Source organism: Oncorhynchus keta, chromosome 18 (genome assembly GCF_023373465.1).
Source record: "Oncorhynchus keta strain PuntledgeMale-10-30-2019 chromosome 18, Oket_V2, whole genome shotgun sequence".
NCBI lineage: Eukaryota > Metazoa > Chordata > Actinopteri > Salmoniformes > Salmonidae > Oncorhynchus > Oncorhynchus keta.
Window position 1 is genome coordinate 45,474,250 of NC_068438.1, and position 11,949 is coordinate 45,486,198.

Here is an 11,949-nt window from a genome sequence, read left to right on the forward strand (position 1 = left end):
CTTCAGAACATCAGCTATCTGGATTTGGGTGAAGGAGAAATGGGGGAGGCTTGGGCAAGTTGTTGTGTGGGGGGTGCAGAGCTGTTGACTGGGTTAGGGGTAGCCAGGTGGAAAACATGGCCAGCTGTAGAAAAACACGTCTTGAAATTCTCAATTATCGTGGATTTATCGGTGATGACAGTGTTTCCTAGCCTCAGTGCAGTGGGCAGCTGGGAGGAGGTGCTCTTATTCTTCATGGACTTTACAGTGTCCCAGAACTTTTTGGAGTTTGTGCTACAGGATGCAAATTTCTGTTTGAAAAAGCTAGCCCTTCCTTTCCTCACTGCCTGTGTATATTGGTTCCTAACTTCCAGAAAAAGCTGCATATCACGTAACGTCATTTAAAAAACGTTTTTAAAAATAATAGAAAACAAAGTGATAACTGGCTCAGGCCACAGTGTACTGTGCATTAGTTTGGTCCGCTAGAAAGTGAATTCTATCTCTCTCTCTCTCTCTCTCTCTCTCCCTCCCTCCCTCCCTCCCTCCCTCCCTCCCTCCCTCCCTCCCTCCCTCCCTCCCTCCCTCTGTCTCTCTCTCTGTCTGTCTTTCTTTCTTTCTTTCTTTCTTTCTTTCTATTCAATGCTAATGCAATAAGCCACAGGATGTTTTTGTACTGGTCAAGGGCAGTCAGGTCTGGAGTGAACCAAAGGCTATATCTGCTCCTGGTGCTTAATTGTTCTTATCAGTTCTTAATTGATAGCATGAGAATTTAGAACATACTTAATAGATAGCACTGAGATTTTAGAACATGCTTAACATGTAGCATGATAATTAAGAACATGCTTAATAGATGGCACTGAGAATTTAGAACATACTTAATAGATAGCACAGAGATTTTAGAACATGCTTAACATGTAGCATGATAATTTAGAACATGCTTAATCGATAGCACTGAGAATTTAGAACATGCTTAATATTTTTGTATGTTTATTATTATTATTTTTCACCTTTATTTAACCAGGTTGTCAAGTTGAGAACAAGTTCTCATTTGCAACTGTGACCTGGCCAAGATAAAGCATAGCAATTCGACACATACAACAACACAGAGTTACACATGGAATACACAAAACATACAGTCAATAATACAGTTGTAATGGTTATCCTCCTCTTCGTCTGAAGAGGAGAGGCGAGAAGGATAAGAGGACCAATATGCGGCGTGGTAAGTGTCCATGGTTGTTTATTTAAACACATAAACTGAACACTCCATACAAAAACAATAAACGTAATGTGAATAACCCAAAACCGAAAACAGTACCGTGTGGTGTAAAACACAGACACGGAAACAATCACCCACAAAGCAACAGTGAAACCCAGGCTACCTAAGTATGATTCTCAATCAGAGACAACTAACGACACCTGCCTCTGATTGAGAACCATACTAGGCCGAACACAGAAAACCATAGAATGCCCACCCAACTCACGTCCTGACCAATTCAAACAAACAAATAACACAAATAATAGGGTCAGAACGTGACAGTACCCCCCTCCCAAGGTGCGGACTCCGGCCGCAAAACCTGAACCTATAGGGGAGGGTCTGGGTGGGCATCTGTCCGCGGTGGAGACTCTGGTGCTGGACGTGGACCCCACTCCACCATAGTCTTAGTCCGCCTCTGTGGTCTCCTAGGAACGGCGACCCTTGCCGCCGACCCTGACCTGTGAACCCTAAACCACAGGCCCACCGGACCGAGGGACACCTCTGGACTTAAGGACTGAAGGGTAGCTCAGGACTGATGGGTAGCTCAGGACTGATGGGTAGCTCAGGACTGAGGGGTAGCTCAGGACTGATGGGTAGCTCAGGACTGATGGGTAGCTCAGGACTGATGGGTAGCTCAGGACTGATGGGTAGCTCAGGACTGATGGGTAGCTCAGGACTGATGGGTAGCTCAGGACTGAGGGGTAACTCAGGACTGAGGGGTAACTCAGGACTCAGTGGTAGCCAGGAGTGAGAGGCAGCACTTGATGGCTGGTTGATGGCTCTGGCAGCTCCTGACTGGCGGGCGGCTCAGATGGCGCTGGGAAGACGGGCTGCTCAGATGGCGCTGGGCAGACGGGCGGCTCAGACGGCGCTGGGCAGACGGGCGGCTCAGATGGCGCTGGGCAGACGGGCGGCTCAGATGGCGCTGGGCAGACGGGCGGCTCAGATGGCGCTGGGCAGACGGGCGGCTCAGGCGGCGCTGGGCAGACGGGCTGCTCAGGCGGCGCTGGGCAGACAGGCAGCTCAGACGGTGAGGGCAGACGGGCAGCTCAGGCGGCGCTGGGCAAACTGGAGACTCCGGCAGCGCTGGAGAGGAGGAAGGCTCTGGCAGGGCTGGACAGAGGAGCTCTGGCGCCTCTGGACTGAGGGGCCCTGGCGCCCCTGGACTGAGGGGCTCTGGCTCTTTGGCACCAGGACACACACACAAACACACACACACAAACACACATACACATTCGGTACACACACACTAATACCGATGTCGTCAGCACAATTAAAGTGATTAACTTCATTGTCACAGCCACTCTTTAATTACATGCAATTATATCCCAAAAAAACCTGCTGTCAATGGTACAGCTCAGAGAACACAAAGTTTAGAGGAATAATATCTCTCTCTCTCTCTCTCTCTCTCTCTCTCTCTCTCTCTCTCTCTCTCTCTCTCTCTCTCTCTCTCTCTCTCTCTCTCTCTCTCTCTCTCTCTCTCTCTCTCTCTCTCTCTCGCTCTCTCTTCCTCTCTATTCATCTCTATCTACTGTCCCTCCCTCCCCCTCCCTCCCTCCCTCCCTCCCTCCCTCCCTCCCTCCCTCCCTCCCTCCCTCCCTCCCTCCCTCCCTCTGTCTCTCTCCCTCTGTCTCTTCTCTCTTCTCTGTCTCTCTCTCTCTCTCTCTCTCTCTCTCTCTCTCTCTCTCTCTCTCTCTCTCTCTCTCTCTCTCTCTCTCTCTCTCTCTCTTGCTCTCTCTTTCTCTGTCTCTGTCTCTGTCTCTCTCTCTCTCGTTCTCCCTCAATCTCTACCCATCTCACCAATCAATTTAGACACAATTAATAAAATCATTTAAAGTACAGAATGATGTAATATTGTCTGAATGGATCCATCAGATGTTGTTGAAGAACAGATACTGTATCTCCTGTACTACACATTACCTTCAATAACATCACCCTCACAGGCTTTCTCCAATTACCCCCAATTACCTGCTCCCCAAGTTATCCTCCAATAACAAGTCCCAATTAACCCCCTCCTGCCCCTCCCTCCCTACAACCACCCCCTGGTGGTCGTGTGCTTGTTTTTTAGCCGTGGGCTCATTTCTCCCTATATCAGCAGCTCCCCTTCTCTCCTCTTCCTCTCCCTCTTTCACTCTCACACTCATTCTCTCTCTCTCACTCTTTCTGTCTGTCTGTCTCACCAGGATAAGGTTTACTGTTGCCAGGTAGGGCAGAGGTAGAACAAGGTGTTGTGAGTCTATCACTGTTGTTTCACATGTCTGGTTACTCTGAAACAACAGGTGTCTGTGTTGAATGGTGATTAACTTCATTGATATCACGTTTGTTCATGTCTTTATGTCTACAGAGTGTTCTGTCTGCAATGTCTTGGTTTGGTCTCTCTCCAACAGGTGACGGAACTCACCCAGTCTTCAGACTTGTCTCTCTCCAGGTGATGTGCCTGTGTGGCTGGCTGTGGCTGCTCTACTGTCTCCATGTCCCTGGGTCTATCTGGGCTCTGGATAGAGGTGGAGAGGGGGCTTGTCGGCTAATAGCTAAGCCCGTCTCGGGCAGTGTTTATCGGGCAGGAGATGTGGTCATTGGGGGCCTGTTCCCCATCCATGTGGAAGCCCCTCTACCAGAGCAGGAGTTCAGGAGCATTAAGGAAAATTCTACCTGTACAATGTACGCAGCTTGTGTGATAACATCTTTTTGTCATTGTGTTTTAACCTGAAGGTAATGTGTATTCAGTTTAACTCTTATTTCTCTGTTTCTTCCTTTCTTCTGTCTGTCAGTTTCTACCAGCGTGCTTACCGCTGGCTCCAGACTATGATCTTTGCTGTGGAGGAGATTAACCGTGACCCAGCCCTCCTGCCTAACCTCACCCTGGGGTTCCTGGCTTCTGACACATGCCTGTCAGAGGGCACCACCCTGGGGGCAGCCCTAGCCATGGTGACTGGCCAGGAGGCCTCTGTGGTGGGCACAGAGTGTGGCACAACCCCTGAGGTTCCCGTCATCATCGGGGATGCCCGCTCCTCAGCTTCCATCGTGGTGGCACAGACCCTCGGGCCGTTTGATTTACCCATGGTGAGGCAGGGGTTGGATTACAGGTTGGGATGAGATGATGACTGTCTTACACAATACATTTCAATATTAATCTAGATTAATCTCTCTAACATTTATTTACCATCTCTGTCTCTTTCTTAAATTCTATTTCTCTCTGACTCTCTCTGTCTCTCACTCTCTTCTCTCCCAGGTGAGTTACTTTGCCTCCTGCGCGTGTTTGAGTGACACCTGGAGGTACCCCTCATTCTTCCGTACGGTACCCAGCGATGCCTTCCAGGCTCGGGGCATGGCTAAGCTGCTGCGTCAGCTGGGCTGGGTGTGGGTGGGGCTGGTGTCAGGGGATGATGACTATGGCAAGTTTGGGGTTCAGCTGCTGCTCCAAGAGCTCCAGGGATCTGGGCTGTGTGTCGCCTACTCTGAGGTCATCCCCAAGGTACGACCTCACCCTGATGATCTGACAATGTACACTCTCTGTTTTACTCTGACTTCTCCTCTCTTCTAATCTAATCTCACTGATGGTCATCACCGTAGGTAGGATCTCAGAGACGTATCAGGTACATCGTGGACACCATCAGAGGATCGACTGCCAGAGTGGTGGTGACATTTGCTATCACAAAGGATGCACATGTGAGCAGTTACCAGTCAGAGTATTGTTAATGATTTGTAACACAGCTGTAGCAGTGTCCTTGTGTCTTACCGTGTCTTGATTCCTTTATGGACACAATCATTTCCTAATTGACAATCTTGATCTTTTTAACAATTTCATTCTCCAGGCCCTGATGGAAGAGGTTGTCCGTCAGAACATTACAGATAAGCAGTGGATTGCCTCAGAGGCCTGGGTCACTGACTCTACTCTCTCCTCCGCTGAAAACCTGCCCTCTCTTGCCGGGACCATTGGATTTGCCCTGAAGAAAGCTGACATTCCCGGCTTGGGGCATTTCCTAACACGTCTCCATCCAGATGGGAAATATCAGAAGTCCGACCCCTTCCTGAAGTCAATGTGGGAAGAGATGTTTGGGTGTTCTCTGGGGGTTGAACTCAGCATTACCCAGTCGTCCAGGCGACAGTGTACTGGGTCAGAGGTCATAGGTGAGGGAGAGTTTACACCTAAATCTAAGTTTTTTGTCCTGATTCCCAATGTTATCTCAGTAAAATAAAGTGTCAATCCTAGGTGAGGGGGAGAGCCAGTATGCTGACGTGTCTCAGCTGAGAGCCAGCTATAATGTGTACAAGGCTGTGTACGCCATCGCCTACGCCATACAGGATATGATGGCCTGTCGACCAGGGGACGGAGTCTTTAATGGTGGACAGTGCCCTGATATCAGGAAGCTTCAGCCCAGCCAGGTGAGAATAACGTGTGGATCTGTTTTCAAGTTAAGAACACTAATGTTTCCAGTTAGGATACAGTGGAAACACTTTGTAAGGTTTGAATACTGAAGAACAAAAGCCACAACTGGTTCTAACTCTTAATCCTGTTCCAATGCCCTTTTCTCTTTGAGATTGTTCATTATCTGAGGGGAGTGAACTTCACTACTCCTGTGGGGGAATCTTTCCACTTCGACATGAATGGTGATCCGCCTGCCTCTTATGACGTCATCAACTGGCATGTGACCCCCGAGGGGACGGCAGAGTTTGTCCAGGTCGGACATTTTCTGTCCTCTGAGGGATCGGACGACCAGTTTCACATCGACATGGACAAAGTGGTGTGGGGTGGGGGCAGTGGAGATGAGGTGAGAACTGCTCAGTTTGGTGTCATTGAGGCAGAGTGGAGTGTTTGTGTGAATCACGGCTGAATTTGATACCGCTTGGTGTGTGTGTGTGTGTGTGTGTGTGTGTGTGTGTGTGTGTGTGTGTGTGTGTGTGTGTGTGTGTGTGTGTGTGTGTGTGTGTGTGTGTGTGTGTGTGTGTGTGTGTGTGTGTGTGTGTAATGATGATGTTAATAGAAATTATTAAATTATTATGATGATGACGACAATTGCAATGATGAAAATGATGATTATGATGATGATGATAACTTCTTCCTCTCCCCCCTCTGGTAGGTCCCTGTGTCTGTATGCAGTGCTGACTGTCCCCCTGGTACCAGGCATGCGGTACAGAAGGGGAAGCCTGTGTGCTGCTTTGACTGTCTGTCCTGTGCTGAGGGAGAGATCAGCAACACAACAGGTAGTCTATCAACGGTTCTGATTCCAATTCATATTTTTCCTCAACCCTGATTGGTCCTGATTTGGACTCCTCATTCTTCTTCCTTCTCTATCAGGGTCAGTTGAGTGTATTCGGTGTCCAGAGCGGTTCTGGTCCAACCCTGATCGTACGGCCTGCATCCCCCAGCTGGTGGACTTCCTCTCCTACAGCGACACCATGGGCGTCATCCTGTCAGTCATCTCATTTTCCGGGGCAACACTCACAGCCGGTGCCCTGGCCACCTTCCTCTACCACCGTCACACGGCCCTGGTGAGTTGAATAATATGATCATATACAGAGGTACTGGACAGAGATGAGATTGTGTCATATAAGGATGGGATTTTTGACATGTCATTGTCTAAATTATCTTTCTCTGTCTCATTCCAGGTGAAAGCCAACAACTCTGAGCTCAGCTTCCTGCTCCTGCTGTCACTCAAACTCTGCTTCCTGTGTGCTCTGGTTTTCATTGGTCAGCCGAACCCGTGGACGTGCATGCTGAGACACACCCTGTTTGGTATAAGTTTTGTGTTCTGCATCTCCTGTCTGCTCAGCAGGACTGTGGTGGTGCTGGTGGCCTTCAGGGCCACTCTGCCTGGAGAGAACCTGATGAGATACTTCAGCCCCACCCAGCAGAGGATGGCTATCTCACTCTGCACACTCATCCAGGTGAACATCTAGTTTTTACTGTATTCTATGGGAATTGAAATGCCCAGTGCAGTCAAAATCTTGATATTCCTGTCTTTTATATATATTTCCAAACTATGAGTTTGGAATAATACTGTGAAATTGTGTGAATGCTGATAATGCCCTTTTTGTAGGAAATGTTGGAAAATGTACCCACTCGTCATACTTGAGTAAAAGTGAAGATTCCTTAATAGAAAACAACTCAAGTATAAAGCGAAAGTCACCCAGTAAAATACCACCTGAGTGAAAGTCTAAAAGTATTTGGTTTAAAATATACTTGATTAACAAAAGTAACTGGAATTATCAAATGTACTTAAGTGTCAAAAGTAAAAGTACAATAAAAAAAAAAAAAATGTATTGACGGTTTTCCAGCGGCACACTCCAACACTCAGACATAATTTACAAATGAAGCATTTGTGTTTAGTGAGTCCACTAGATCAGAAGCAGTAGGGATGACCAGGGATGTTCTCTTGATGTTTGTGTCAATTTGACCATTTTCCTGTCAAAATGTAATGAGTAATTTTGGGTGTCAGGGAAAATGTATGGAGTAAAAAGTACATTATTTTCTTTAGCAATATAGTGAATTAAATATAAATAGTAAAGTACACTCCAAAAAACGACTTGAGTAGTACTTTAAAGTATTTTAACTTAAGTACTTTACACCACTGAGTGTAAGTGATGTTTGAAAAGAGGTCTGAAATTCCAGTCTGTTTGGTGGGATGGAGTTTTGGCCTGCCTGGTGACATCACCAGATGGTACATTAGTTCATCCTTGAAAGGGAACGGGAAAGGGGGATACCTAATCAGTTGTACAACGGAATGCCTTCAGCTGAAATGTGTCTTCCGCATTTATCCCTCTGAATCAGAGAGGTGAGGGGGGCTGCCTTAATCGACATCCACGTCTTCGGTGCCAGAGGAACTGACTGTGTTTTAACTACTTCGCAGATATGAAACACACAGACAATCATATCAGTCACAAATTCCCAGTTTATGCTTCAAAACCATCTTAGGTTCTATTTTACATTACATAATGTAAGGCATTGTGGACAGAATAGACGGATGCAGTTCAGTGCATGATTCATTTAATTCACCAATACATTTCTTTGTAGTCCACAAATATTGCTATCAGGCTGTAAATCCCAGCTGGCCTGGTACATTGTTTACTGCCTCCATTTGGGATGCACTGTTTCAGTTTCAATGATTCAATATTTTTTACAAAACATATTTTTTACAAAACTGTAACTAAGGCTGGGAATGTTAATACAATAAAACTAGCAAGGGCAATGACCACAAGTCAATCATAACGTGGCTAATAGACTAGTGTACGTGTCAAACACAAGCCCAGCGGACCGAATAGGACACACAAGCGAGTCATCTAATTTATGAAACTATAGCTTGATTCGCTCGCATCAGCAAAATCAACTTCAATTGCAATGCAATGCAATTGCAATGCTTTCGTTTGTCAGGTTTACAGCGCGCAGCGGAGGGAAAGTGTACAGACCCATTCTACAGTCCTAGCCAGGCTACTAGAATGTTGCAGTCCAGCTTCTGTTTGGGATAGGGGGCAGCATTTTCATGTTCAGATGAAAAGAGTGCCCAGAGTAAACTGCCTGCTACTCAGGCCCAGAAGTTAAAATATGCATAGTATTAGTAGATTTGGATGGAAAACTCTGAAGTTTCTAAAACTTTGAATGATATCTTTGAGTATAACAGAACTCATATGGCAGGCGAAAACCTGAGAAAAATCCAACCAGGAAGTGGGAAATCTGAGGTTTGTAGTTTTTCAACTCATTGCCTATCGAATATACAGTGTCTATGGGGGCATATTGCACTTCCTACGGCTTCCACTAGATGTCAACCATCTTTAGAATGTTGTTTCAGGCTTCTACTATGAAGGGGGAGAGAATGAGAGCTGTTTCAACCAGAGGTCTGGCAGAAGGCCGTGAGCTGATCGTGCGCCTGTGAGAACGACCTGCATTCCATTGCATTTCTGAAGACAAAGGAATTCCCCAGTTGGAACATTATTGAAGATTTATGTTAAAAACTTCCTGAAGATTGATTCTATACGTCTTTTGACATGTTTCTATGAACTGTAATATAACTTTTGGAACTTTTCTTCTGAACCTTCACCTGGACTTGCCCGCGCCTCGTGAGTTTGGATTTGTGAACTAAACGAGTCCTGTGAACTAAACGAGTCCCCCACACTCAGACGAGTCCTGTGATGCTACAGACATTTTCGTCATTATCAGGGTGTCTCACGATCTGGCAATCACCACTGTAGCTCGGCCACCTTCCACTGCAGATGTGGACGGCCACCATTGGGCGGATGCTGTGCATTGTGATGCAGCCTGTGAAATAAAACATCTGGCTTAAACAGGTGGATTTTAATGGGGATTCCTTTAGATTTCCACTCGGGGCGAGGACGTCAACTTTGCAAGACCATAAAGATAGAGAGTTCCAAATCTCTATGCCAACAACAGCTCATTTTCAGTTTTCCCCTCCCCACTCAGACCACTCCCAGACAGTCCTAGCTACATTCTTGTTTGATAAATTGCTCTTTGCCAAGAAGCTATTTTTTTTTAAATATTTGTTTTACCTTTTAATTGAAAACAATCACACCTAATTGTTACCCAGAAAGTATTTTATATTTTAAATTTTTAAACGACTTCATTGGATCTTTAATTATTTCCTTCAGTTGCAGGTTTCCATTCAATTCACAGATCTTCATGTTAGTTATTTACAGTAGCAGACGCTCTTATCCAGAGCTTACAGATATCTAGGTGAGACAACCAAATATCACCGTCATAAACTAGGTTTCCATCCAATTGGCGACAGATTTTCATGCGAATATTCAAAGATCTGCAAAAAGAAAATATGCCCATTTCCCCACCAGTGGCGTGTCCACCAAACATACTTGTCGAGGATAAAAATTAGTGGGAGATGCCGTAGTGCACAGAACATGTACTGTTTTGTTTAAATTTCATGTACCGAATAAAAGTTGAACGTTCAAAGTGTTTCCATGCATTTTCAACTCTACTGACAGTTTTTTTCCCCAAACTGTTGAGTTAAATAGCAATGTGCCCACTTTGGTCTTGGTACGTGAACCCTAGCCAACAGCTCCCAAATACAGTGCTGGTAGGATGTGTGGGTAGGGTGGTCTACATGCCAGATACAGTGCTGGTAGGCTGTGTGGGCAGGGTGGTCTACATGCCAGATACAGTGCTGGTAGGCTGTGTGGGCAGGGTGGTCTACATGTCAGATACAGTGCTGGTAGGCTGTGTGGGCAGGGTGGTCTACATGCCAGATACAGTGCTGGTAGGCTGTGTGGGTAGGGTGGTCTACATGTCAGATACAGTGCTGGTAGGCTGTGTGGGCAGGGTGGTCTACATGCCAGATACAGTGCTGGTAGGCTGTGTGGGCAGGGTGGTCTACATGTCAGATACAGTGCTGGTAGGCTGTGTGGGCAGGGTGGTCTACATGCCAGATACAGTGCTGGTAGGCTGTGTGGGCAGGGTGGTCTACATGTCAGATACAGTGCTGGTAGGCTGTGTGGGTAGGGTGGTCTACATGTCAGATACAGTGCTGGTAGGCTGTGTGGGCAGGGTGGTCTACATGCCAGATACAGTGCTGGTAGGCTGTGTGGGCAGGGTGGTCTACATGTCAGATACAGTGCTGGTAGGCTGTGTGGGCAGGGTGGTCTACATGCCAGATACAGTGCTGGTAGGCTGTGTGGGCAGGGTGGTCTACATGCCAGATACAGTGCTGGTAGGCTGTGTGGGCAGGGTGGTCTACATGCCAGATACAGTGCTGGTAGGCTGTGTGGGCAGGGTGGTCTACATGCCAGATACAGTGCTGGTAGGCTGTGTGAGCAGGGTGTTCTACATGACGAGATTATTATGGAGAATCATATTTTTATTTGTTAAATGCATCAATCATCATGTCACCAGAAGAAGACCTCATACCGTGCACTTTCAGCACCCTGTGAAGTTCATCATAACTTATTTCATCTATAGCCTAATGTACTGCATGGAGGACCACACTCATTGAGTGACTTCAAATTTACATTGATAATGACGGTTAATAGATCCGTTTAAGCGCATCAAGGTATTTCCTCCAACATTCATTTCTCAACACAAAATCATCCAACCATGTCGAATTAACAAATTATCTGTCGGGATTTATAACATTGTACTGAAACTTCCTGTTTCCATCACAGCTGTCGTAATTTTTTATACGCGCTATAACTTTACTCACATAAAAACTGTGGATGGAAACGTGGTTACTGAACATTTCATTTGTTGTTGTGATAACTGTGCTCGCGTTTCCCTTCCCCCTCCATTCCCTTCCACAGGTGCTGATCTGTGTACTGTGGCTGGCCTTGGCTCCACCCCAACCGGCTGAGAGGGGAGGAAGAGAGGGTCGTGGGCCGAGGGTCGTCCTGGAGTGTGAGGTGGGCTCTGTGGTCGGCTTCTCTCTGGTGCTGGGCTACATCGGCCTGCTGGCTTCCCTCTGTCTCCTTTTAGCCTTCCTGGCCAGGAAACTCCCAGACAACTTCAACGAGGCCAAGTTCATCACCTTCAGCATGCTGATCTTCTGTGCCGTGTGGATCTCCTTCATCCCTGCCTATGTCAGCTCTCCTGGGAAGTACACAGTAGCTGTAGAGATCTTTGCCATCCTGGCCTCCAGCTTTGGGCTGCTGTTCTGTCTGTTTGCTCCAAAGTGTTACATCATCCTTCTGAGACCAGAGAGAAACACCAAGAGACACATGATGTCCAAATAGAAACCACCAAGAAACACATGTTGTCCAAT

The 11,949-nt window shown here is 46.8% G+C and overlaps 1 protein-coding gene across 1 annotated transcript; it reads left to right on the forward strand.

Annotated features, from left to right (window-relative positions):
* Nucleotides 1-3,630: 3,630 nt before the first annotated feature.
* LOC127906150 (extracellular calcium-sensing receptor-like) lies at nucleotides 3,631-11,949 on the forward strand. Its single transcript, XM_052468534.1, has 11 exons — nucleotides 3,631-3,895; nucleotides 4,006-4,297; nucleotides 4,467-4,709; nucleotides 4,808-4,903; nucleotides 5,050-5,365; nucleotides 5,448-5,620; nucleotides 5,776-6,006; nucleotides 6,316-6,439; nucleotides 6,534-6,727; nucleotides 6,845-7,123; nucleotides 11,492-11,949. The coding sequence occupies exons 1-11, from the start codon at nucleotides 3,666-3,668 to the stop codon at nucleotides 11,918-11,920; spliced, it is 2,607 nt and encodes an 868-aa protein (XP_052324494.1). The 5' UTR covers nucleotides 3,631-3,665; the 3' UTR covers nucleotides 11,921-11,949.